A 27,605-nucleotide genomic window follows, 5' to 3' on the forward strand; every position below is an offset into this window, starting at 1 on the left:
AGGGAACAGCAAAAGTGAAAGAATGAGCTTGTGGTGTTTGACAAAGAGAAAGAGGGCCAGTGTGGCTAAAGGAGCGAATGAGAGAGAATGGAGAAAAGAGACCAGATTCTTCAAGGCCTCTGAGGCCATGGCAGAGTCTGGATTTTATTCTACGAACAATGGAAAGCCATTACAGGGCTTAAACAAGGGAGTGTGCTATAAACTGACTTAAGTTACTGATAGCTGCATGGCAACCGTGGAGAATGGACTGCAGCAGGGCAAGAGTGGAAGTGAGGAGACCAATGGCTACTGAAACAGTCTCCACGAGAGATTCGAAAGGCTTGGGCTACGGTGGTGTTGGGAATGGAGAATGTCACATTCAAGGTCTATTTCAGAGGTGAAAGAAATGATATGACGAATTAGCTGTGTGGGGCACAACAGGAGAATCAAGGAGAGTGTAGGCAATCAAAGGTTCTTCTGTGGACATGTACAGAGGTCTAATAGGGATAGAAACTTGGGTGTAACTAGTATATAGATGGGCTATAAAGCCCACAGGACAGGATGAAATCACTTAGAAAGAAACTAGCGTAAAGGGCTGCCAATCCTGATGGGATGAGAAGAGGAACAGAAGACAGCAGGAGAGGGTGGGAGGGAGCACCCAGACAGGCAGGAGGATATCCAGGAGGGTCTGGGGGTCATGGAAACCGAGAGAAGAGAGTGTGTTTTAGAAGGCAAGCAGTAATCAACTGTGTTAAATGCTGCTGGAAGGCTGAATAAGAAAACTGACAACTGGATTTAGCAAGATAGATGTACATCAATAAAGAAATAAGGTGGGGAAAAATCTGTTATTTGATCTTAGTCAACCTATCTCCTTTGAAGTTAAAATATATATATAAGGTACAGTTTTGGCAGAATTACTGAGCTATGCCTATTTATCAGTCTAAGTACTTTTTGACTTCCTCTTCTCAAAGGAAGTCCAAGGAATTCAGTGAGTTTTCTGTCCCTATTCCCTGGGGGAGAGGAGCCTTACTGGGGGATAATGTGGTGGTATTTAGAGTCTACATGGAACGAAGAGCAGCTCGGCCGAGAAGAGACTAGAAGTTTACTTCTCCACTTGATAGCGATTCATCAAACTCCTAACACTCTCCTGTTCAAACCTACCCCAAGCTAAAAGTTCCTTTATCCAAGCCAAGGGCCCAAGTGGAGGAAGACATGCCAACAGGAGGGACCTCATCCCGGCATGACATGTTCTTTTCCAAGGCCACCACTATTTCACTTGCAGGCTCCAGCCTGCACCCCGCTCTGGTGATACCACTGAGGACAAAGCTCAGAAAAGGGACTGGAGGCCAGCCCGCACCCGTGCTGTTTGTCTCTGAGTCTCTTCCTCATTCCCCGCCCCTTACCTGGGTCATTTTGTCCACAGAGACTGGAATTCCGTCGATGGTGAGAGGTGGCAGCTCTGAGTTAACCTCCTGTGGCGCGGGGGCGTGTTCTGCCAGGGCCGACTCCAGGTCTTCCAGGATCATGCTCTTGTACTTACGCACCTGCAGGGAATTAAGGACAGAAGTAAACAAGATGCCCGACAACCACGGAGGGTTGGTGCCAGGCAACCAGAGGGTGGGTGGGGCTGGCCGCCCTGGGCACTGCAGAGCATAAAGAACAAACACTTCTACCACCAGCAGATAAAAATACCTGCTGGCCCCAAAGACATCACACTGAAAGGAATTAACTGAAAAGATGATGAAATTACAGGTAACAGCAGAGAAAGGAGCCAGCGGAGAAAAGTTTTATAAAAACGCTGCGTCTGAGTTAGAACCAGGCTTTCCTGGTGAGCGCTGGCCCACCACCTGCTCCAACTCTAGGAGTAATGCATTCATTACTCTTCGGCATTTCCCAGGCCATATGATGCACACCTGGCTGTGCCAGTTAAACACCAAAATCATTAGGACTTAGGTCTCTAAAACTCGAAGTAGCCTATTCCGCACTGCTGCAACTTTCTTGCAAAGCAAGACTACCAGACAGGAGATTCAAGTGCACAAGAGGCTGGACTGAAAGGAATGAGAACAAACATGACACGTATATTGTAGCTGGGGTCAAAGGTGCTGCTACCATTAGGGCCTGGGGCAGGAGAGTCCCAGAGGTCAAGGCCTCTTCCCTCTGGTACTTCCTGGTGACAGAGGGGAGCTTGAAGCTCATGATGCCTCATATCTCTGACAACCACAGGCATGAACTGGATATTGTCGTTCTTTGACTCCATTCCTCTCCACTGTCAGTGAAGCGTCCCTCAAAGACGGAGGACTCAACAGCAGCACATTTGTACACAAACACATTCTTCCATCATGGGCAGACCAGGTAGGCAGACACTGGATCCTACAACCACCAATAATGGGCTCATTCACTGAGAATACAAGGGGGATGAGGACGCCTTTGGGGACAACAAAGAAGCCACAGGGTTATGGAAACGTGACAAGATGGGATAGGAAATTAGCTTGCTTTCAGGCCTCAAGGCATTACCTTAGGAAAAAAGGAAAGAGAAAATGAGGTTTCACCGGAGTTATGGCAATAACTTGAGTCCAAGGTTTCCTGCTAAGTTGCCTGGACTCTTGATCAAGACACATATCATTGTAAGTATCTCATTATGAGGAGCAAAAGAGAAAGATTCCTATACCCCATTCCATCGAGTCAATTCCGATTCATAGTCAACCTGTAAGACAGAGTAGAACCGCCCCATAGGGTTTCCAAGGCTGTAATCTTTGCAGAAGGAGACTGCCACATCTTTTCCCGCAGAGAAGCTGGTGTGTTCGAACGGCCACCGTTTTGGTTAGCAGCCAAATGCTTAACCACTGCACCACCAGGGCTCCTTAAGACTCTTATTATCTACTCCAATGTCTGAAAAAGTAAAAATTATCGTTGGCTATGTAGTACTACTTCTACAGTTACGTAAGTCAACAAATAAGGGGATAAACGAAAAATAGTGCAAATTTATAGAATCATCACTGTACAGATTCTGTTTTATCCTGGTTTCCAACACAAAAAGGAAGTTTTGAAATTATTGCCTTTATATTTATTGTAATAAAGTAGCTGGTATTGCCATGGCAACTTTACAGGATTATATTTTCTGCTTTCTGGGTTTCTGTATTCTATGTAGACTTTTTAATCTTCCAACTCACAGAAAAACTGTATCTTAGAAGCTTAGGTTCTGGTCTTCTAACTACTTAATATAACAAGTTAAATCATTATAGTAATGTGTAGGTCCAGAGTAAGACTTAGTGTTAATATTACAAAAACAAACTTCATTTTTCTGGAAACACCTGCCATTCAAAAGCATCAGGTTATTACTACTATACGGTTAGTGAGTTTCAAAAACTTCAGCCATTTTTATGGGTTAGCAAAACTCTAGGAATTCATATCCAGGTATTATGCTAAACTTATCAGTGCTACAACTCCTTAAATATATCTTGAGTTTAAAAAAATAAAGCTGGTACACTGCCCCTCATAGTAATATGCAACAAAACAACTGCAGGTATGACCACAGCATTTCTAAGTCTACTTAGTAACTTCTCCCAAATTATAAAACTAGCATTTCAATTCCATCTTACCTATCAATCTTGAGATGCATTTTTCCCACATTTTCAATTCTCTGAAATTGGTATACATCTTGAAATTGCTGTGGACCGGCCCACAATCGGGGCCTAGCTGTCACTGCTGAACATATGCAAACATGGCTGTTATCCCTGAGGGTATGGTTGAAACCTCTCAGACAACAAACCATTCAGCACCATTTGAGAAAGGACCGTGAGTCTTGGTTGTTTGTTTGATAACGCTCCCAATGACACTTTCTTGTGAAAGCAAGAAGTACCAGCATCAAACTTATTGCAGCTTGGAAAAAAAATCTCAGCAACAATAGCCACGAACTCTCTTAAGAAATACATGATGGCACAGAGGGCAGTATTACATGAAAAATCACAGTGATGATTCTGAAACAAGACGTATTATTTCAGAAGTGTTGGACTCTGAATGTAAATATATTTTAGCAATGTCTTAATTTATTTCAGTACATTTTCCTTTTAATGTATACACAAAAACGGAACATGATGAAAATCTAAGTAAGCCTGAAAGAACTCCTCCAGTAACTATAAAATAAAAATTCTAAGTGATTAGAAAGTACTGGGTCAGAGTTTGTCAACATTTTTTTCCTTCATGGTACATAAAATGATGGTGCATCTTATAACTGACAGAGTCATACATACAATGAAATACAGGTTTGTTTGTTTTCCAACTTCCGCCTCTATTCCAAAAACCACAGCTCAAGCCTTTATCACATCATACCAGTATGTCACTGGCAACTAACTGCCTTCACAACTGAAGTTAAAAATCGCTCAAAAACAAAATCGGCTGATCTGCCTACCAGTCTCTCTTGCCTCCAATTCATCCATCACTGCCATTTTAACTTTCTGTAACACTGACTTACTGTCAACAGATACCATTTACTGAGCGTTTACTACACTCCAAGCACTAAATGCACTACCTCAGTCAATCCTCACAATAATTCTGTAAGAAAAATACTATTATATTCATTTTGCAGATGAGAAAACTAAGGCTTACTTACTAAGTGTAACTTTCCCCAAATCACATAGCTAGTAGGGAGTATCACTGGAAATCAAACTAATTTTTATCTAGTTTTAAGGCTCATATGTTCAGGTACTCCAATACCATTAAAAAAAAAAAAAAAAAAAAAACACTTCTACAGCTCCCTACTTCTCATAGGATGAAGTCCAAGCTTCTCAGCCTTGCATTTCAACCTTTCCAATCATTCCCTACTCTGTCACCAGGGCTACCAGACACAGTTGTGACGGGTGTGCCTGCCCAACCCTGTAGACAATGTGAACGGCTCCCTTTTGAGTTCTCAGTACACAGTCCATGGAGTCCTACTGGGCAGCTCTACTCACCACCTTCCTCCCTCTTTAGCTGGCCAGTCTCCTCATTAACTTTTGCATCAAGTAAGTTCTTTCCTATGTCTCAGTCTTTATTCTGCTTCCTATTATTATCCATCCTTCAAGGCCCAACTCCACTCCCACTTCCTCTGAGAAGACTTCCCAACTGTTCTCACCATTAATATTCTTCTTTCTTTAAACTCCTACAGACTAAAATAACCATGGTGTCACTTATACTGTTATTTCCAGATTTCACTGTGCACAACCAGGGATCAGATCTCGTTTTATATATTTATTTTTTACATATTCAGAAATACATAGATGTTAACATATATTCTCATAATTACCAGAGGTGGAAGGTTTAGGGTATTTACAGGAGCCATTAGAGTTCTGGGCACAGAATGTGCTCGCTGAAGGTTGAGCAATTGGCTGGTAGAACCATAAGGTCAATGGACCTTTCTAAGCAGGGCCTCGAACCAGTTTGTTCCATTTCGAACCCCTGCTGAGAATTTGTATTTCTGTCCCAGATATGCTGAATCAGAATCTCCTTTAACAAGATCCCCAGGTGATTCTTATGTATAATAAATTTTGAGAACCACTGCTCTGTTAGCAGTTCTCAGCAGCATTAGCATCCCCTGAGAACTTGTGAGAAATGCAAATTCTCAGCAGGGGTTCGAGAATGAACCAGTTTGAAGACCTGTTTCGAAGTCAGGTTGCAAAAACACTGCCAGACAAGATATCATAGTTTCTTTGTATTCCTGAAGCTTTTCTGGAAGTTCCCATAGAATATAAAAAATATAATTTTACCTATGAGTTCCTCTAAGACTAAAAATATATTGTCATCTGAAATATCTAACAAAGAGATGCCCCATCAGAAAGCACCCTTGGAGCTACATTCTGAAACACACCTAGCCCGGAGCCAGGCCACAGGCTGCAGCCCGTGAGGTTATGTTGGCTTCATCCTGTTCTCTCTCCAGCCCCAGTGTCGGCCTCCTTTTCCTTTCTAGCCTCAGTTCCGATTTCTAGTTGTTTTGTTCCCCCCGTACCCCCCAGGCTCCTAGTTGTGAACACTGAAACCTCAGAGAGCTTAGCTGGATCCTTATCTCATACTTTGTATCTGACAACGTTAGTTATCTTTTTTGAATAAGCAAACAAATAAGCAACAGGGCTTACTTTACTTTTTAAATATGGCTCCACATTTCTTTAGCTTGAAGTCATTTTTTAAAAGCCTATATAAACAAATGAATGTCTTAGAACAAGAAATCAAGACCAACTACTGAGTCCATTCAATCTACTGGGAGGGCGGAATTACACAAAGGCAGAATTAAACAAAGACTTTCAAAGAAGCTGGGTGATAACCCTAGAGCTACCTCTGCCTCTGTGAATAATTTCTGTACCTGTAGAACTGGTTAGTCATATCCAGTTTATCCCCAACGAAATGCTATGGATTATTGTCCCTGTGGAAAGAGCTCCACCTTCAGAAACTCCCATGGTTCTTCCAAAAAAAAAGATGGAAATTCTGTGTCCCTCAACAAAATATTCCCAGCCTACTTCTACAAAGCTCACGAAAGTGTATGATATGGCAGCAAGCCACTATGAGAATGCCCTCAGGGCATGGCAACTTTAAAATCTACCACTCGCCAACACTCTTCATACCAGCTCTCCCTAAACATCATATATGGGGGGATGGTAACCAACTTGAATTAATTTCTACTGCTTCCCAGTGAGGTAGGTATTACCACCCTTATTTTATACATGAGGACACTAAGTTACAGATAGGAAAAATCAATATGGGGAGCCATGCCAAAAAATTAAAGTGGAAAAACAGTTTTCACAAAAGTGGAGATTTTAGCTTCATATGCCCACTAAGTTAACACCAACTCTGTGGGGTCAGGAGTGAATTAGCCTGCCTAAAGTGTTGATGGAAACCCTGGTGGCGTAGTGGTTAAGTGCTGCGGCTGCTAACCAAAGAGTCGGCAGTTCGAATCCACCAGGTGCTCCCTGGAAACTCTATGGGGCAGTTCTGCTCTGTCCTGCAGGGTCACTATGAGTCGGAATTGACTCGACGGCACTGGGTTTTAAAGTGTTGATAATTCTATGGTTACTATGGGAGTCAAGCCTTCACTAGTAATGATATTCAAAAGGATCAAAACACTTTTAGTAGGTCTTTAACTTCCTTTGTTTTAAAGAGCAGAGGCTTAAAGACACAAAAGTTGTAAACTGGATTCAGAGGACATTAGACCTGAAGGTAGTGGATCCCCTACAACTTAGAGAACCCTTGAGTTTCTGGGTAAGAGATTCTCATTCTCCATCATAGTGAAATGCTCTTTCTTCAAATGTAACCTAGTTTTGACTTATTTCTCACTATCTCATGTTACAGATATAAACAACATATATAACCTATGAACCTGGTGGCTCCTCCATTCAGCCATCCAGCCTACACTTATTATTCACTTACTGTATGCTGGGCACCGTGCGAAGGAAGGACTAGAACAAAATGGTAAGCAAATGTACCAGTCTCAGTGTCCATTATTATGCATATTCCAATCTAGTGTGGAAGAAGAACACAAAAATAATCACAAAAATAAATGCGTAAAACTGGGACACGTGCTATAAAAGGTGACAGTGCAACTTCATAGATCTTTACTTTTCAAGGTCTTGATTTAGACGCAATGTAGGATTTGGATTTAGAATCTAAACGTGCACTTCAAAAATTTCTGAATGCCGCCAAACACGTAAGATGCTTTATTCATTCAACAAATATTACTAAGCAACTACTAGTTGCACTGTGCTTGGTACTGGGAAATACGGAGAGCAAGCCACATCCAGACCCTGCCCTCTCGGAGCTTACACCCTGGCTGGGGACAGGCATCAATCAAACATCACACAGACAACATAAAACTGCATCTGCGGTAAGTGCTCAAAATTGTGAGGGTTTAGAATAGAATGGGGGGGCTCTGACCTACTCAGGAAGGTCAAAGAAGGCTTCACAGAAGTAGCGTCGACTAAGTTGAGATCGTAAATACGAGTAAGGGTTACTAAAGTGAAGTAGGCGAGGAAGACCAAATCGAATCTCTGTAAGGGCAGAAGCAAGGTTAGTGCAAATGGTTGAAGAGAGTCTCCTGTGGCTGGAACAGAAAGATGAGTGGGGGAGTGGAGCAAAGTGAGGCTTTCGAAGAGTGGACCAGTGCTAAGAAAATGAGATTAAATTTGAAAGCCCACACTCAATACTCTGGACGAGCTTATGGGAAACCTAATACTCTCATTACCGAGGGCCAATCCCTACAGTGGCTGAACTCTGGCTCTACTATTTATAAGTTGGGGCATCTTGGGCAAATCATTTAACCTCTCTGAGCTAGTATTTTCATTTGCAAAATGAAAATAATAAGAATATACCTACTTCTTGCGGTTATCGTCTGAATTTATTGAGAATCTATGTTCAAAATTTATAAATGTGCTGTTGTTAGGCACCATTGAGTCAGTTCAGATTCACAGAGACACTATGCACAACAGAACAAAACAATGCCCGGTCCTGTGCCATCCTCACAATTGTTGTTATGCTTGGGCCCACTGTTGCAGCCACTGTGTCAATTCATCTCGTTGAGGGTCTTCCTCTTTTTCACTGACTTTCTACTTTACCAAGCATGATGTCCTTCTCCAGGGACTGGTCTCGTTTTTCTTCTGTCAGTCAATATTCTTTGCCAACACCAAAATTCAAAGAATGCAGTTCTTCAGTCTTCCGTATTCATTCTTCCTAGGTCCTTCTTCCTAGTCTGTCTTAGTCTGGAAGCTTAGCTGAAACCTGTCCTCCATGGGTGACTCTGCTGGTATCTGAATACCAGTGGCATAGCTTCCAGCATCACAGCAACACACGAGCCCCCACAGTACAACAAACTGACAGACATGTAGGGGAAGAAGGACCCGGCAGTCTACTTCTGAAAAGAATTAGCCAGTGAAAACCTTATGAATAGCAGCGGAACATTGTCTGATATAGTGCTGGAGGATGAGACCCCCAGGTTGGAAGGCACTCAAAAGATGACTGGGGAAGAGCTGCCTCCTCAAAGTAGAGTCAACCTTAATGACGTGGATGGAGTAAAGCTTTCGGGACCTTCATCTGCTGATGTGGCACGACTCAAAATGAGAAGAAACAGCTGCAAACAGCCATTAATAATCAGAACCTGGAATGTACGAAGTATGAATCTAGGAAAATTGGAAATTGCCAAAAACGAAATGGAACACATAAACATCGATATCCTAGGCACTAGTGAGTTGAAATGGACTGGTACTGGCCATTTTGAATTGGACAATCATATAGTCTACTATGCCGGGAATGACAACTCGAAGAGGAATGGTGTTGCATTCATCGTCAAAAAGAACATTTCAAGATCTATCCTGAAGTACAATGCTGTCAGTGATAGGATAATATCCATACGCCTACAAGGAAGACCAGTTAATACGACTATTATTCAAATTTACGCACCAACCACTAGGGCCAAAGATGAAGAAATAGAAGATTTTTATCAGCTGCTGCAGTCTGAAATTGATCGAACATGCAATCAAGATGCATTGATAATTACTGGCGATTGGAATGCGAAAGTTGGAAACAAAGAAGAAGGATCCGTAGTTGGAAAATATGGCCTTGGTGATAGAAACAATGCCGGAGATCGAATGATAAAATTTTGCAAGACCAATGACTTCTTCATTGCAAATACCTTCTTTCACCAACATAAACTGCTACTATACACATGCATGACTTGGAATCGACTCAATGGCACTGGGTTTGTTTTTTTTTTTTTTTAAACACATGGACCTCGCCAGGTGGAACACACAGAAATCAAACTGACTAAACCTGTGGAAAGAGACAATGTAAAAGCTCAATATCCATCAGTCAGAACAAGGCCAGGGGCCAACTGTGGAACAGAGCATCACTTGCTCATATGCAAGTTCAAGCTGAAACTGAAGTCAGAGCAAGTCCACGAGAGCCAAAATATGACCTTGAGTATATCCCACCTGAATTGAGAGACCATCTCAAGAGTAGATTTGATGCATTGAATACTAGTGACCAAAGACCAGACAAGTTGTGGAATGACATCAAGGACATCATCCATGAAGAATGCAAGAGGTCACTGAAAAGACAGGAAAGAAAGAAAAGACCAAGATGGGTGTCAGAGGAGACTCTGAAACTTGCTCTTGAGCGTCGAGCAGCTAAAAGCAAAGGAAGAATTGATGAAGTAAAAGACTGAACAGAAGATTTCAAAGGGCCTATCGAGAAGACAAAGTATATGACATGTGCAAAGAGCTGGAGATGGAAAACCAAAAGGAAAGAACACGCTTGGCATTTCTCAAGCTGAAAGAACTGATGCAAAAATTCAAGCCTCGAATTGCGATAGTGAAGGATTCCATGGGGAAAATATTAAACGACGCAGGAAGTATCAAAAGAAGATGGAAGGAATACACAGAGTCATTATACCAAAAAGAATTGGTCGATATTCAGCCATTTCAATAGGTGGCATATGATCAGGAACCGATGGTACTGAAGGAAGAAGTCCAAACTGCTTTGAAGGCATTAGCGAAAAACGAGGCTCCAGAAATTGATGGAATATCAATTGAGATGTTTCAACAAACAAATGCAATGCTGGAGGTGCTCACTCATCTATGCCAAGAAATATGGAAGACAGCTTCCTGGCCAACTGATTGGAAGAGATCCATATTTATGCCTATTCCCAAGAAAGGCGATCCAACCGAATGTGGAAATTACAGAACAATATTCTTAATATATCACGCAAGCAAAATTTTGCTGAAGATCATTCAAAAATGGCTGCAGCAATGTATCAACAGGGAACTGCCAGAAATTCAGGCTGGTTTCAGAAGAGGACGTGGAACAAGAGATATCAATGCTGATGTCAGATGGGTCCTGGCTGAAAGCAGAGAATACCAAAAGGATGTTTACCTGTGTTTTATTGGCTATGCAAAGGCATTCGACTGTGTGGATCATAACAAACTATGGATAACACTGTGAAGAATGTGAATTCCAGAACACTTCATTGTGCTCATGAGGAACCTTTACATAGATCAAGAGGCAGTTGTTCAGACAGAACAAGGGGATACTGATTGGTTTAAAGTCAGGAAAGGTGTGCGTCAGGGTTGTATTCTTTCACCACATCTATTTAATCTGTATGCTGAACAAACAATATGAGAAGCTGGACTATATGAAGAAGAACAGGGCATCAGGATTAGAGGAAGACTCATTAACAACCTGCGTTATGCAGATGGAACAACCTTGCCTGCTCAAAGTGAAGACGACTTGAAGCACTTACTAACGAAGATCAAAGACCACAGCCTTCAGTATGGATTACACCTCAACATAAAGAAAACAAAAATCCTCATAACTGGACCAATGAGCAACACCATGGTAAACGGAGAAAAGATTGAAGTTGTGAAGGATTTCATTTTACTTGGATACACAGTCAACAGCCATGGAAGCAGCAGTCAAGAACTCAAAAGACGCATTGCACTGGGCAAATCTGCTGCAAAGGACCTCTTCAAAGTGTTGAAGAGCAAAGATGTCACCCTGAAGACTAAGGCGCGCCTGACCCAAGCCATGGTATTTTCAATCACATCATATGCACGTGAAAGCTGGACAATGAATAAGGAACACCGAAGAAGAGTTGATGCCTTTGAATTGTGGCGTTGGTGAAGAATATTGAATATACCATGGACTGCCAAAAGAACGAACAAATCTGTCTTGGAAGAAGGGCGGCCAGAATGCTCCTTAGAGGCAAGGATGGCGAGACTGCATCTTACATACTTTGGACATGTTGTCAGGAGGGATCAGTCCCTGGAGAAGGACATCACGCTTGGCAGAGTACAGGGTCAGCAGAAAAGAGGAAGGCCCTCAACGAGGTGGATTGACACAGTGGCTGCAACAATGAGCTCAAGCATAACAACGATTGTAAGAATGGCGCAGGACCGGGCAGTGTTTCTTTCTGTCGTGCATAGGGTCGCTATCAGTCCGGAACTGACTCCAGGGCACCTAATAACAACAAGAAAAACCATATTCATTGTCCAGCTTTCACATGCATATGACACTATTGAAAATATCTTGGCTTGGGTCAGAAGCACCTTAGTCCTTAAAGTGACACTTTTACCACTTTAAAGAGATCTTTTGCAGCAGATTTGCCCAATGCAACGTATCTTTTGATTTCCTGACTACTGCTACCATGGGCATTGATCGCGAAATGAAATTCTTTACAACTTCAATATTTTCTCTATTTATTGTGATTTTGCTTATTGGTTTAGTTGTGAGGATTTTTGTTTTATGTTGAAGTGTAATCCATATGGAAGGCTGTGGTCTTTGATCCTCATCAGTGAGTGCTTCAAGTCCTCTTCACTTTCAGCAAGCATGGTTGTGTCATCTGCATAACGCAGGTTGTTAATGAGTTTTCCTCCAATCCTGATGCCGTGTTCTTCTTCATATACTCCAGCTTCTAGGATTATTTGCTCCGCAAACAGACTGAATAAGTTTGGTAAAAGGATACAATCCTGACGCACACCTTTCCTGACTTTAAAGCACGTGGCATCCCCTTGTTCTGTTCTAACTACTGCCTCTTGGTCTATGCACAGGTTCCTCATGAACGCAATTAAGTGTTCTTGAATTTCCATTCTTTGCAATGTTATCCATAATTTGTTATGATCCACACAGTCGAATGTCTTTGTATAGCCAATAAAACACAGGTAAACATCTTTCTGGTATCCTTGCTTTCAGCCAGGATCCATCTGACATCAGCAATGATATCCCTCATTCTACCTCCTCCTCTGAATCCAGCTTGAATTTCTGGAATCCCCTGTCGTTTTTAATGGCAGCATGGTGGTCCTATCTATGGGTGAGCCACGAATTTACTTAACCAATCCCTTATCTTTGAACATTTAGTTTATTGTGAATTAAAAAAAAAAATACTATAAATAGCACTGTGACTAATATTCTCACATGTACACCTTCGTTCATTTAATAAATTATTTCCTTAGGATAAAATTTCAAGAGGAAGCTGGGTTTAAAAGTGTACACTTTAGGCACTTTTTATTCTAGTTGCCAACCCGCCCTCCAGAAAATTATACAATTTAAACTGCCTGTTTGCCATGCCATCACTGCAGGGTATACAGCTTTTTCACATCTGCCAACACGGCTTTTGGTTTCAACTCATACCTCTTTGAAATTTTTTATATGGTTGTTAACAAACATGTTAGTTGTGTATATTGATGTAATTACTTTATCTGATATCTGTACACACACACACACACACACACACACCTCTTGTGTTTTGTTTTGTTTTTTTTGGCTGAACCATTTGAAGTATATTTTGCAGGCATCATGAAGCTTTACTTGGATGAGGGGAGGGCTTTACAGTGATAACTGTGATGCCAGACAGAGGATGAGAAGCATGTGAACAATAATCTGCAGAAGGCAAAGGGTACCTGGGAATACAGCTCATCTCTACTAACCACATTCTCCAAAGGTGCTGCACCAAACACTTTAAAGACAGGGTTTGGTTTGGACGGTGAGATGCAGAGGACAATAGCTTGCTGCCCCACTCGAGTCGTATATTCATCTAATGTGGCTCGAAGTTTCCTGAATAAGAGAATAAAAAAATGTTAAAGAATATAAAAATTGCAGTGATATAGACACAGATAAAATACACTTTGACTTGAGACAATTTATTCTGATTAGATGTTTCCTTTTACCCTAAATGTGAAAAAAGTGTGAGGTTTGATATCCTGTTCAGCAGCAACATGTATATACCCTTTTCTTAAAGGCCAATGACAATTTTATGCTGTGTATAATCTACCACAATTAAAAAACAGAAACAATGACTGGTCCATTGATAACATGAGTCTACCGAGGGTTTGCCTTGGGACACAGCCGTGACAGAATGCTGACCATGGGGGGTATTGTCCTTCTTGATCTGACAACACCAAAGGGGTTTTTTCCTCACTGCTACTTACAATAATAAAGATTACTGCTGAGACCTCCTCCTACAGGCTTCGTTAGATCATCCCCACATTAACAAAAGGGGATCAAATGACTTGTTTCTAATTTCTCTGATTGATATAGTCAATGTTTATGTTTCATTGACATAATTTACCCAAAATGGTAGTTTAAAAATGTTTTAGCATCCAGGTTTTCTTTGTGGTATAAACAATATCTAATTCTCAGTCCTGCAGTGTTTTACAAATGAGGATGGAATGAAAAACGTTTTTTCAAATATATCAACATTGGATGAAGCAGAAATGCTGGGCTTTTCCTTTGAAATCCTTGGAGATTATTTTAAAGTTCCATGTTCCATAATTCTTCTGGGAACACAGTCTATCCTTTCAAAGGACTGGTGAGTCACACCAATTCAACTGAAGCAAAGCCAATGTACCTAAAGTTTTCCTTCTAAAAGTACGTGCTTTCGTGTTTGTGCCCCTTATAGCAATGATACTCCTACAGGTAGTACACTCTACTTCCACCTGACTGTAACGTCATTAGAGGAAGTGGGAAAAACCGCTCATCTAGCGATAGGTAACTTCTTTGTATGCTGAAAGCTACTAATAAATACTTGTAGGTTTTTCCTCTCTGGGTGAAATCACTTCAGTTTCTTATGATCTGCTTTTTATATCCTTAATACAGACTTTGTTATGTATCATTTATATGGGCTGGCCCCTCCACTTGGATATAATATTATAATATAAATCTGGAAAATTTGGATATACTATGTAGAACACTACAAAGAAAAACTTCTAGAACATTTTACAGACTAAATTTATACTACATGAACGCATGTTATGCAACCCGTCAAAATTCTATGTCTTCAATATATGACACCTGTGTAACCTTTCTATTGCAAACCTACAGACTCTTCAGAAGAATGACAATGAGCAATAGAGCATATACCAAAAAAAGAGGTTTCCCAGACCACCCTTATAGAAAACAGAAATCACTTTATCTCCCCCACCCCCCCACTTTTCTATTTTCCTAACTCCGCTGTATTTTTTTTTTCCATAGTGCTTACCTGACATATTACCTGTTTATTTCTCCCTCCACTAGAATATTAAGATGTTTAAGGGACTTTGTTTTGTTCACCATTATATTCTCAATGCCTAGAACAATGCCTGGCACATTGCAGACACACAAATTTTCTCTGGATGAATATTATACATTGGTTAAACCCTATTTTTAGGTTTTCATCTATTTAATTCTGTAGGACTACTCTAAAGTCTAATTCTGTCATCAAGGAATCCAAGCTGGTGTCCTTGATGAACCAAACAGCATATGTCCTGTCACCCACACATGATGTATATGAAATAGAACAGCTACGACATGGATAAGGGAGCCCTCACCGAAGCAAGCGTGTTTGCTGTCTCTTCCGGATAGACGGATTAGACTCGAACACGTGAGGTCGTTTCCTTTTCTTTCCTGTTGCCACAGCAGCAGCAGCTGCCATTCCCACAGGACCTGAAATAATAATAGATGTGCTGAGAGTTGGCAGAGCCTGTTAAAAGACAGAAAACAACTAAAGGTGCAACATGTTGTCAATAAATACAGACTGCTCCCGATCTTACAAGTATACTTCACCACTGTTAACATGAATCATATTTTAATCGACCAATAAAACTCACAGTGGGTCTTTATAAAAAGTGAAAGACTTACATCTCCCCACCACACACCGGCTTGAATTCTGTATAATGTTTTTTGTTTGTTTGTTTTTTATATGGGCTTTTTATATGTTTTTGTTTTGCCAGCATGTTGTTGCTGTTAAGGCAGTATCCTCAGAGGTGCTAGGGGAAGTTGCAGCATTGAAGGGTTTGCCAAAACTGAAAAAAAATTACAGATTCAAATTTCACTTCCATGCTTGTGCTCCTCTTTTCATTGCTCCAAGACACTGCCAAGTTAAGAAAGGCAGAGGTAAACACCATAACAGACACTCCAACAACAACCTTCAGAGAGCTATCTGGAAGAATACCATCTTAACTGGAAAACTTTGTCCTGAATGCCTGGGAATTGTGCCAAAAACAGAGGTGATCACTACAAGGTCAAGCTGATGAAAGCATCCTGGCAGGAAAGAGATGAAAACTTTCCCACTCCAAGGAGAAAATGTTAATAAAAGCTGGTCTGGCTTGACCCTGAAACTAAGAGCCGAAATGAAGGGTAGGCCCTAAGGAACTATTGGAGTCTCTGGTTCCTGAGATCTCAAAAGATTGAGGACATTCCTTTTTATTTTTTAAAACAGATATTCCACCTTCTTCCTTATTTGAAAACCCTGTAAAAGGGTTAAGTGAAAATTAAGCTGGATTGCTCATATTTGTGCTGGTATACATGTTCTAAGTGGCTCAATCAAAACAAGCCTCCCGTGCCCAGCTACCATTACTGAACATTTTGAGCAAAGATTCTGTATAAGAATCCTGATCAAAGGGGGGGAAATGCAGAACAGAATTTCAAATTATAATGGAATACAGACTTTCTGGAGCCAGAGTGTTGGATGAACCCCCAAAACTATTGCCAAGATAATCTTTAAACCTTAAACCAAAAATATCGTCTCATTATTTCCTATAGAGCATTCATTGCTTTCCAAAATTATTTTACTTTAATATTTGTACCCCTCCCCACCAAAATGGACTGTAAGCTCCTTCATGCACAAGCTCTAGTCTGTCTTGTCACAGGATCTCAGAATTACTCCTGTTATATAGTAATCCCTTGATAAATAATTGTTGAATGATTAAATGGTAAATAATTTCTACCAGTGGGGCCTCAGTTTCCACACCTACCACAGGAAGGGGGTGGATTAAAACCCTTTCCTGATCTAATACTGTGACACTGCAATACAGGAATACAGCAAAGCCATGTCCCAAAGCATCTTCTTCCCTAGGAAAGTCGACCTGGATTCATTATGTTAGGATGCCCTCTTCTGGGAAGGATAAGAATTTCACAAAACATATTTTATAAACATTTCAAACGGTCTTATTTTTAAATTCACTCTTCTATAAATACACGGTGCATAACTGACAGTGATAAGGTCGTCCTTCATTATATCTGCCTTCCGCCCCTTAAGTATAGCATATACTAAGAAATACAGTATTTTGGGCCATTTCTGATAATTAGATTTCCTATCAGCTTTTCCAAAATATCTTTTAAGATTGAAAACTCCTTATTTAAAAAGTTGAACTAGCCAAAAAAAAAAAAACCTCCTTATACAGTACTAGACACCCAGGCATGATTTACATGAAGTCTTCTCACCACGGCCTGACACATACACTGGAAATAACAAAGAGAATAAAACAAAACTTTCTAAGGAAGGAGAGCGCTTTTTAAAAACTTTTTAGTTTTTATTCACAGAGCTGTAGAAAAGGACATCACAGTTGATCTACTGTACCCATTTAGAAGTGTCTTCATTTTTAAAACAAATGTTTACTGGGTAGCCATTAGACGTGTTGGGGAGTTGTAGGATGGAGCCCAGACGTTCTAAACCAGAAACAGGGGCATGTCATCTAAGAAGTATAATTATATAGGAGGGGGCGGGGAAGTAATGAAAAATGTCGGGATATTTAAAAACTGGACTTTTCTAGGAAAGTCCAGGCTGTCTGCTTAGCTGGTTATATGTGATATAAACACAGTATAGCTATTACAGTGATTTCTCTCCAGAGCAATCTACCATTTAGGTCAGCTCTTCCAAAATAAATTCTAAAAGCTCCCTCATAATGTATGCCCGAGTCTATGCCATTATCTAAAATCATTCTAATGCTTAATCCTGCTTCCTTCCAGGTCCTTCCATCTGTTAGCAACCTTTTTTAGAATTTAAAATCTCAGCTCAGGGAGAAAAAAACAAAACTTTGTTTCTTCTTCTGTGACTGGCAGGATTTGTATTCACTCTGGATTTGGAGAAGGAAATGAGCCGATTGCTAAGGAACAGTCTTTACACTGGCTTAGCCTTGGAAGTTGGAAAATTTCTTATACTGAGATTACGGTTCTGCTTTTCTGAACAAAAGCTCACCCCAAAATTCAAACGAAGGTCAGCTGCTGTGAGGAGCATTTCTACTGCTGCAGGGGTGAAGCCAAAGTCAACCTAGTAAACTACGACTGTAAGTCTTACTCAAAGAAATCACAGCTTTTTAAAATTAAAAGATTTCTCACACATCATCTCACCAACGTCGTTCCAATTGTGGTTCCTGAAATCAATTTAGGGATTAAAAGCAGAATTGTTTTTAACAAGAAAGAACTGGAAATATCACAGTGCATCTATCATACACGATACAGATAAATACTGCTCTGTGAGACCTTTGTTTTGAATGTGCTTTGCCACTCAGCTTCACTTTTTAAGTTTGTATGTGTATACTGAATTGCGATATAAAATATATTCTTATTATGGGTTACAGTTTTTAAAAGTTCGAGAAACATCGACCCCGTCCAATACCTTTATTATACAGATGAGAAACTTTAAGTGACTTGACGTCTACTAGTAGTGGCAGACTAGGCAATTCAGACCAACATTCCTGCTAAGGACAACTATGAAAGCTGGACAAAAACAAAAAAACAGCAAAAATAATCTTAAAAGCATCAAACAACAAACAAGAGAGTAGGAAATCATCAGGCCAAGATGCAGAAACAACACAGGCATCTGAGCTGTTTCTGCTTCAGGCTGTCTGTCATCCAGAAGGTCAGCTGAGCAACACTCTGTCAGTCTTGAGGGATCAAAAGGACAAAAGTTAGAGTCCCGGTTTTACCAATTGTGGAAGCCCTGGTAAACTACCCTGTTTAAGAGTTAGAACCATAACGGACTGCACACTAGCAATGAGATAAACTAAGCAAATCAGTCCTCCCATGGAATACAGCCCAGCTTTAAGTCGTTTAGTGGCCCAGAAAATTCCTAGACCTTATATTGGGTTGCAATGATCCAGTATTGTTAGTGTCCTCAGGCATCCAGCAGAAGCAAGCGAAAATCCTCTCTAGGGGAAGATAACATTATCTTAGAACCCAAAATACCATCCAGAATTCATTCAAATATAACCAGTCTGTGTGGAAAAGGCCAACATGAACGAGAAAAGCACTAACAACATATAACAGACACAGACCCACAAGTACTTCAGAGAAGTACTAGCTGGGTCGTAAGATCATAATGCTTGCTTTATTTGAGATTTTTTAAAAACAATTTCTTTTCCTATTACAACTGGAAACAGTTAGTGTGCAAATTTGGGGGTGGGGGGTACCAGAATTTCTAAAACTGGGTTTTTTTGTTTGTTTGTTTAAGAGGGAAAAAACTCCAAAATTATAGCCTGATGGACAGATTTAAAAGTAGTTTAGATAGACACAGCTGAAGAGAAAACTAATAAACTGGAAGACAGAAGAAACCACACAGAATGAAGCAAAAAGTACAGAATAAAGGGTAAGAGATATAAAGGATTCAGTGAGGAAGACTAACATATTTGAGTCACAGAATGAAAAGAGTTAGGATGGAGCAGAAGCAAAATCTGAGCAGTTAATGGCTAAGATTTTCCAGAATTGATGAAAGTCATCAATCTACAGATTCACACTGTCCAAATAAGCCTAAACAGAATAAATAAGAAGAAACCCATAGCCAGATACATCACAAAAACTAAAGGTAGAGAAAGCTTCAAAAAGCAGCTGTGGGGGAGGGATCTGTGTGGCGAGATAACCTTCAAAGGAGCAAGTGTCAGAACGAAAGGGCTGACTTCTCCATAGCAACAGTGGAAACCAAAGACACTGAAACAGTATCTTCAAAATGAGGAAAGTAATTGCCAGCTTAGAACTGCGTACCCTGTGAAAGCACCCTTCAAGATCAAAGGTTAAATAAAGACATTCTCAGACAGACAAAACTGAGAGAATTTGTTACTAGCAGACCCATGCTGAAGTTAATGCTAAATGATGTCTTTAGGCAGAAGAAAAACTCCTCAGAAGACGGGCTGGAGATGCAAGAAAAAAAAAAAACATTAACTATGTATAAAACAAAATAATGTTTTATGGGGCTCAAAATACACAGGACAACAATTAACATATAGGTCAGAGCAAGGGATGAAATTCACACGTTCTAAGACACTTGTCCACACCAAAAAACCCACTGCCGTTGAGTTGATTCTGACTCACAGCAACCCTATATGGCAGAGCAGAACTTCCCATTAGGGTTTCCAAGGCTGTAAATCTTTACAGAAGTAAACTGTCACATCTTTCTCCTGTGGAGTGGCTGGTGGATTCAACCCAATGACCTTTCAGTTCATAGCCGAGTGTTTAACCACGGTACCACCGGGGCTCCTTGTATTGTCCAGGAGGAAGATGAAGGTATCAGTCATGTAAGACTTTGATGTATGCTATAATTTCTAGGAGTATCAAATAGCAAAAGTGAACACAACTTCCAACAAGAAGTTTCTTTATATCAACAAAAAAAAAGAAAAACTTTTCGATCACTCCAAAAGAAAAAATGAAGGAAAACGAAATACAGAACAGACAGGATAGACAGAATGTATATCGTAAAGAAGGTAAATTTAAACCTAAATATATCAGTAAGTATATTTAATGTAAACAGACTAAATGCTTCAGGTAAAAGCGAAAAGATTATTGGAATGGATGAAAAAAACCCAAAATCATTAACACTAAAATAGTAAATGATTCTCAAACTGATCTCAGTTCAATACAGGTTCAAGTTATAAATGCGAGGCTTGAAAAAAACCTGTAATGAAAACAAATGTGAGAGTGTCTGAATCCTAGGTTCTTTCAGATATGCATGGTACTCTAAGTTAAGTGGAGCCCTGGTGGCAAAGTGGCTAAGAGCTCAGGCTGCTAACCGAAAGGCTGGCAGTTCAAATCCACCAGCTGGTCCTTGGAAACCCTATGGGGCACACAAGCAAAAAATGAAGAACTTCCAACACAATTAACATTACCTGCAGCAGCCAGATGGGCTGTTACCTCATCAGCTGCTGTGGAGTTGAGTATGTCTGAATCATCATAAGAGGTGTCCTCGGGAGAAGAAGGCGAGTCCTCATCAGCACTCAGCATACTGTGTTCAGTGTAGGTGGCCACATGGACCTGCTGTACTTGTTGGGCCACTGCATGGGCTTCTATGGTAGCCATGTGTTCAGTCTGGGTCACTGCGTGTTCCTCCATGAAGATCCACTGTCAGGAAAAAAGGCAAGAAACAGCCAAGAGAACAGGATTTAGTGTATAATATAAAACAACGCTCAAACTAAGAGGCATTTTCCTCAAGAGCAGGAAAACTTTGACAAGCCTCTAATTTCACGACCAACCTCACGGTACCACGTCATAGGAAACGGGGAGAAACATTCAAATGTAACATAGAAATGGAATATTCCTTTTGTGAATCCATTTTGATGGGAATTAACTATACTAATTTTATACGTCAGGTCACAAGACAATATCTTTGATATGACATACAACAATAAAAAGATATTTAAAAATAACAATAAAGACATTAAAATATCCCAGTGACTAGCGTTTGACACTGTGAACATAAAAACACTTAGTAAGTAAACAGGAGAAATACTTAACATTTTCTTTGTATTTCTTTATTTCAAAGACAAATTAAAACGGGAGTTAAACATTTTTTTCCAAAAATGCCATTATTCAAATTGTTTTTTTCTGCTTATAGAACTGTGCTTCTTGTAACCCCTAAAACAATGCAGAACTCATAAAATAGTGAGTTAAAGATTTGTTCTCTAACTACAGAGAAATTGGTTATCCTTAAAAAATATTTCTGGGAGCATACGCATCTATAGATTTAAAATAAAAATAGGCTCGTATTACACACACTGTTCCATAGTTTGCTTTCTTCATATTACAATATATCTGGACATTTTGACACATCAAACATACAGATCTACTACATCCTTTTTAAATAGCTGCAAGCAAATACTTCATTGTATGGATCATGCCATAATTTAAATAACTAATTGCCTACTGCTACATAGCTTATGTTTTGCTATTATAAACATCAGTGCAGTGAACATTCTTGCATATTAAACGTTGCCTACTTATTATTCCTTAAATTCTTAAAGGTAAAAATTGCTAGGTCAAAGGTCAAAGAGTATACCTATCTTAAATTTTGACTCATTGAAAGCTAAGTGTTTAACTTGCACACTAATATTATCCCCACTTGTATAAAGCCACACCACAGATTTGAACCTTGACTATCATGTAGTATTATACAGTACTGCATATCCGGAGTTAAAAACAAAACAGTGGCCATCTAAGGGCAGAAATGTGACCTTTATGGCTACAACAAAAAAGAACATAATCATCTATTCTCCTAAAATCCTTCCCTCATTTTCATTCCACTCTATGGTAAAACTCTCCTTTTCCTTCTTGGAGGACATCTAAAATGCTTTGTTCCTCTGAGTGACCTGCATTCTTAAGCTTCCTCCTGCTTTGTCTTCCTTCTTCCCATTAGCTGTTTTCATGGAGATGACCACACTTTTACTTTCCTGACATTCTTCATTCCTGTTTTAAATTCTTGTGCTTTTCTAGTCTTTTTTTTTTTTTTTTTTTTGCTCTTTTAACTGTCTGTTTTCACTCTCATACCACTCTACACATCACAATTCATCCTTCTAACCCAGTGATTTTACTCTGGGAATATCCAACTACCTCAAAGAGTATCCTGTGTTTCAAAATAAAATTTATTTTAACTATAAAATAAAACCATCACAGGGTGCCACAAATCCCAGAAGATTAGGAATCACTGAGTCAGGATTTAAACCCCTTTCTACGCTTTCTTTTCTGCTTGAGGTCAACTCCCCTGTCCTGTCTCCCTGTGGCATATGACCTTCAGGAACATGCATCCTTGTTCCTTCAGATGGAGCTTTTTGAGAAGTACCTGGTAAAATAATATGTATTTAGTAGAGAAAAGGATAAAGAAAATGTGGTAAAATGTCAGTATTTGGGAAATCTGGGTGGAGGGCAAGGATCTCTGGTGGTGCAGTGGTTAAAGTGCTCAGCTGCTAACTGAAAGGTTCGAACCCACCAGCTGCTTTGCAGGAGAAAGATGTGGCAGTCTGCTTCTGTAAAGATTTATAGCCTTGGAAACCCTACGGGGCAGTTCTACTCTGTCCTACAGCGTCTGAGTCGGAATTGACTTGACAGCAGTGTGTTTGTTTTTTGGTTTGAGTGAGGGGCATATGAGAATTCTTTGTATTATTCTTGCACTTTTTCCATAAATCTGTAATTATGCCAGAATAATTTTTTTTTTTTTAAAGAGAGGTATCTGATAGTGCTGCCTTAAGGATTTTTCCATATCCTACCTTTGCTGTGAATATCCAAGGAAATACATCCTTGCTCCAGATTTGTACATATCTGAACTGCAATTTAATACACGATTAAACATAATATATGAGAGGAAAGTACCATTAAAACACTATTTTTCCATCCATTTCACTGTTCTTCTAGTCTAAGAGACAAACTGCTTTAGGGCATTTTAGAATTCCCGTTACTTCAAAATTGTTTTTAAATGATTTGGGATTAGATGCCATCTAACTGCTTTTCAAAAGGATTTGTACGCTATGCACTTGGCATAATAGATTTGAATTCTCTTCTCCAGAATGCAATTCACAGCATAAATCAATAGGGCTGTCTGCTTCACAGGCTTGTCACTCCAGCCCGGTGCCTTATCCCTTTCACCTCCCTTCCCCACCCCATCCTTCAGCCTAGCCAGTTTTATTCAGCACACCCTACAGAAAGCAGAGACGAAGGTACCTTAGACTTCTGTGAACCAGAGTGGGTTATCTGCAAATCATGGCTTCAGTGTTTTCATAAGATAAGCCATAAAACAGGCTGTCTTAAAGCCAGACATGATGACATACACATATTGCTGGAGATCACCACATTCCCCCCTAGTCAATTTTTGGGAAGTATTAGCTTTCATCCATGAAAAGTCAGGTTCTGTAGCTGCAAAATTGATAGGAACTACTAACAGATGACAACATAGTAGATAATCTGAATTTTAAAAACCACCACAGCCTATTAACCACATATCCAGAACCCCTGGACAAGTTACTTAACTGCTAAGCCTCAATTTCATCTTTTTTGGTTTTTAATGGAGAGAATGATAGTACCTATCCTCACAAGGATGACATGGGGATTAATGAGATTATCCAGACGAAGTGAGGTGCACGGTGCCCCCCTCCCCCGCAACACACACAAGTGCTCAATGTTAATTTTCTGATGATGCCAGGATTCCTAGGTCTTTCTGATTGTCTTGACTCATTACCTGATGAGGCTCACAAACACTGGGCCTAAATTTCTTCATCTTTAATGTAGACATCAGGGAACTATAAGAAACCAAGGCCCCGCCCATAACTTCATGGCAGCACACAAAATGGAGAGCCAGCACATGGATCCGATAGTGGTTTCTCTGAACTGATGTGAATAGTAACATGAGACCGCTGGCAACACATAACCTGTGACTCTCAACATCACACCTAAATAAAATGGCCTATCTAGCCATCTGTAGCCCAGAGCCAGTGGTTCAGAGGATTCCTTAACACAAACATTTTCTTTTTATTAAAAAAATCATTCACCAAAACAATAACTTAACATGATAACGGTTTTTCCAAAACCTCTGTGCGGAACATCACCTTGGGGCTCAATATGTGCTTCATCAATACATGTTTCATCTAAATTTCCTTCTTTGTTATATGAACTACAAAGTATTTCTGGGGGGGGAGGCGGGCAGCTTGGTACACAGGGGTTCCTACCTTTGCTATTCTGGGACAGGAAGGGTGGGACTGAAAGATCAAGTGGAGAGAACAGAGAAAAACATATTTTCCTGTCCCAGAGCACACTGGAAGCTGTAGTCAATACACAGGGATCCAAAGCTTGAGAGTTGAGTAGCTCATGAACTACTAAACACAGAAACATGGTTATGAAAGAATGTTAACTGAACATTTCCTAATCTGAAATGGGAACTATACTTTGAGTGCACCTAACTAAAAATATATCTTCAAGTGGACAAGTAAGCTGAAAATTGTGTCAGGATACCATTATCACAGGTAATTTCCCCCAAAATTATAATAATGTATATCTTTTCCATTTTTTCCAGATATTATCTTGTTAAGAACATTATTTAAGAAGGCAGATTTATGCATAAATTTTTTTTTTTTGTACTTTAAATGAAGGTTTACAGAACAAACTAGCTTCTCATTAAACCATCAGTACACATACTGCTCTGTAACATTTGTTACCAACCCCATGACATGTCAACACTCTCCCCTTCTCAACCTTGGGTTCCCTATTACCAGCTTTCCTGTCCCCTCTTGCCTTCTAGTCCTTGCCCCTGGGCTGGTGTGCCCCTGGGCTGGTGTGCCCCTTTAGTCTTGTTTTGTTTCATGGGCCTATCTAATCTTTGGCTGAAGGGTGAGCCTCAGCAGTGACTTCATTACTGAGCTAAAAGGCTGTCTGGGGGCCATACTCTTGGGGTTTCTCCAGTCTCTGTCAAGCCTGTAAGTCTGGTCTTTTTTCTGTGAGTAAGAATTTTGTTCTACATATTTCTCCAGCTCTGTCCAAGACCCTCTATTGTGATCCCTGTATGAGCAGTCAGTGGTAGCTGGGCACCATCTAGTTGTGCTGGACTCTGTCTGGTGGAGACTGTGGTAGTTGTGGTCCATTAGTCCTTTGGACTAATCTTTCCCTTGTATCTTTGGTCTTCTTAATTCTCCCTTTATGCTTAACATTTTTTTAATGAATCTAGTTTAAAGAAATCATCAGAAATGTAGACCGATATTTATGCAAAGATAATCATTAAGATATTCTCTATAGCATTATTTTTAACACCAAGATACTGAAAACAGTCTAAATGTCCAACAGTGGGGTAACAGGTAAGAACTACACATCCATGAGACAAAATATACTTAGAAATATATCCACACACAGACAGTTAAATGTTAACTGTGGTTATTTCTGGGTGGCGGGAATTAAGATGAACATTATTTAATCTTTCCAGGATTGTCCTTATTTTTCCTCAATGGAAATTGACTATTTTTATAATCAGGAAAAATATATATATGAAAGAAATGCCTAGCAATTGAAGAAATAAAGGAGGAAATACACTGTAAAATAATAACACATAGGGAGCCAATGGAATTTGGAAGAAATGTGCAAGAGAGTTAAATTTAGTCTAATACACACATAATAGATGAGAATAAGTGTCCAGTATTTTAAAAATCAAAGTAAGAAGAAGAGCAGGCCAGGGAATCTAATCAAGGTATAACTAAATGTAAAAGAAAGCATTAGTCTAATCAATAACATTATCACATCAAACGAAAAGCTACCAGAAATGCCTAAGGGAAAGTCTCAGACCAAGACCTCGCCTAGGGTCCAAGCCAGGGGTAGGACAACAAAGAGAGGCTCAACTCACAGTTTTCGACATATCCAGACTCTAAACTTCATAACTACGATAAAAATTTCACTCAATAGAAAATCCTTTCTCAAAGAAGCCTGAAGGATAGGATGTGCTTCTTGGGGGACACTAGGGTAATAGATCAAAATATTACCATAGCAGGAGGGAAAAACAAGACTGCACAAGAAAGTCAGGGTGAAAACAGAAGCAAGGTAAAAAAAAAAAAAAAAAAAAAAAGCGTGGCATAATTCTGAGTAACTTAAAGGAGCTTAAGACAAGAGAATCCATTTGACCTAGGAATATTCTCTTTCAAATAGCCTACGGGTGGTATCTGATTTGTACATGGGAAAAGAAAAAATCCTCCCATGCCACCAGCCTCTATAATGAAAAAAGATTTATAAAGTTCTAGTCATGTAAATGCAGTTTATTGTTTTCCATTTTAAGACTCTAACTATAGACAAAATACTGAAAATTAAATATGATACAATACAGAATGTAAAAGTTATGCACCATGACAATGTAAAAGCAAAGATGAAGCAGGAAAGGGGAGGAGAATTGGGGGAATCCTTATGTAGTGAGTGAGTCAGGAGATACTATGGGGAGTAGATACAAGAACTTAACATTACAATGTAACTATCAAAAACAGAGGGGAAAGTAAGTAATCCTTATCTTTAATAGAAGGGAGTCAGCAGTGCCCAAGTTAGATAAATCAAGCAATAGTGAGTGGCAGGTACATACATGGTGGTATTATTGTTTTATAATACTATAAACAAAACAATTAAAGCAATTGCCTCTGAGCAGTAGGGCTAATCAGTAGGGGAAGACTGTGGTCAAAGACCACAGATTTTCATTCAATTTGATCTTTTATCATATGAATACATGAACTTTAAAAACAAATAAACTAAGATGTTGTTGTTAGGTGCCATTCAGTCCCTTCTGTGGCAACCCTCTGTACCACTGAAGGAAACACTGCCTGGTCCTACGCCATGCTCTTAATCATTGTTATGCTTGAGCCCATTGTTGCAGCCACTGTGTCAATCCATCTTGCTGAGGGTCTTCCTCTTTTCCACTGACCCTGTACTTTACTAAGCCTGATGTTCTTCTCCAGGGATTGATCTCTCCTGACAACACGTCCAAATTATGGAAGACATAGTCTCGCCATCCTTGCTTCTAAGGAGCATTCTGGTTGTACTTCTTCAAAGACAGATTTGTTCATTCTTTTGGCAGTCCATGGTGTATTCAATATTCTTTGCCACATCACAATTCAAAGGTGTCAATTCTTCCTCGGTCTTCCTTACTCATTGTC

At 39.8% G+C, this 27,605-nt stretch overlaps 1 protein-coding gene across 4 annotated transcripts in view; it reads right to left on the minus strand.

Moving 5' to 3' along the window:
* NRF1 (nuclear respiratory factor 1) overlaps positions 1-27,605 on the minus strand; it is a 158,028-nt gene that overhangs the window by 66,358 nt on the left and 64,065 nt on the right. For all 4 annotated transcript variants that reach the window (XM_003407273.4, XM_023544613.2, XM_064289738.1 and 1 more), the window contains 4 exons: positions 20,838-21,069; positions 15,291-15,405; positions 13,413-13,539; positions 1,383-1,523 (listed from right to left, as the gene is read on the minus strand). In XM_003407273.4, the coding sequence (XP_003407321.1) occupies positions 1,383-1,523; positions 13,413-13,539; positions 15,291-15,405; positions 20,838-21,060 (606 nt within the window). In that variant the 5' untranslated portion in view covers positions 21,061-21,069. The remainder of the gene's footprint in view (positions 1-1,382; positions 1,524-13,412; positions 13,540-15,290; positions 15,406-20,837; positions 21,070-27,605) is intronic.

This window comes from Loxodonta africana, chromosome 8 (assembly GCF_030014295.1).
Source record: "Loxodonta africana isolate mLoxAfr1 chromosome 8, mLoxAfr1.hap2, whole genome shotgun sequence".
Classification (NCBI taxonomy): domain Eukaryota; kingdom Metazoa; phylum Chordata; class Mammalia; order Proboscidea; family Elephantidae; genus Loxodonta; species Loxodonta africana.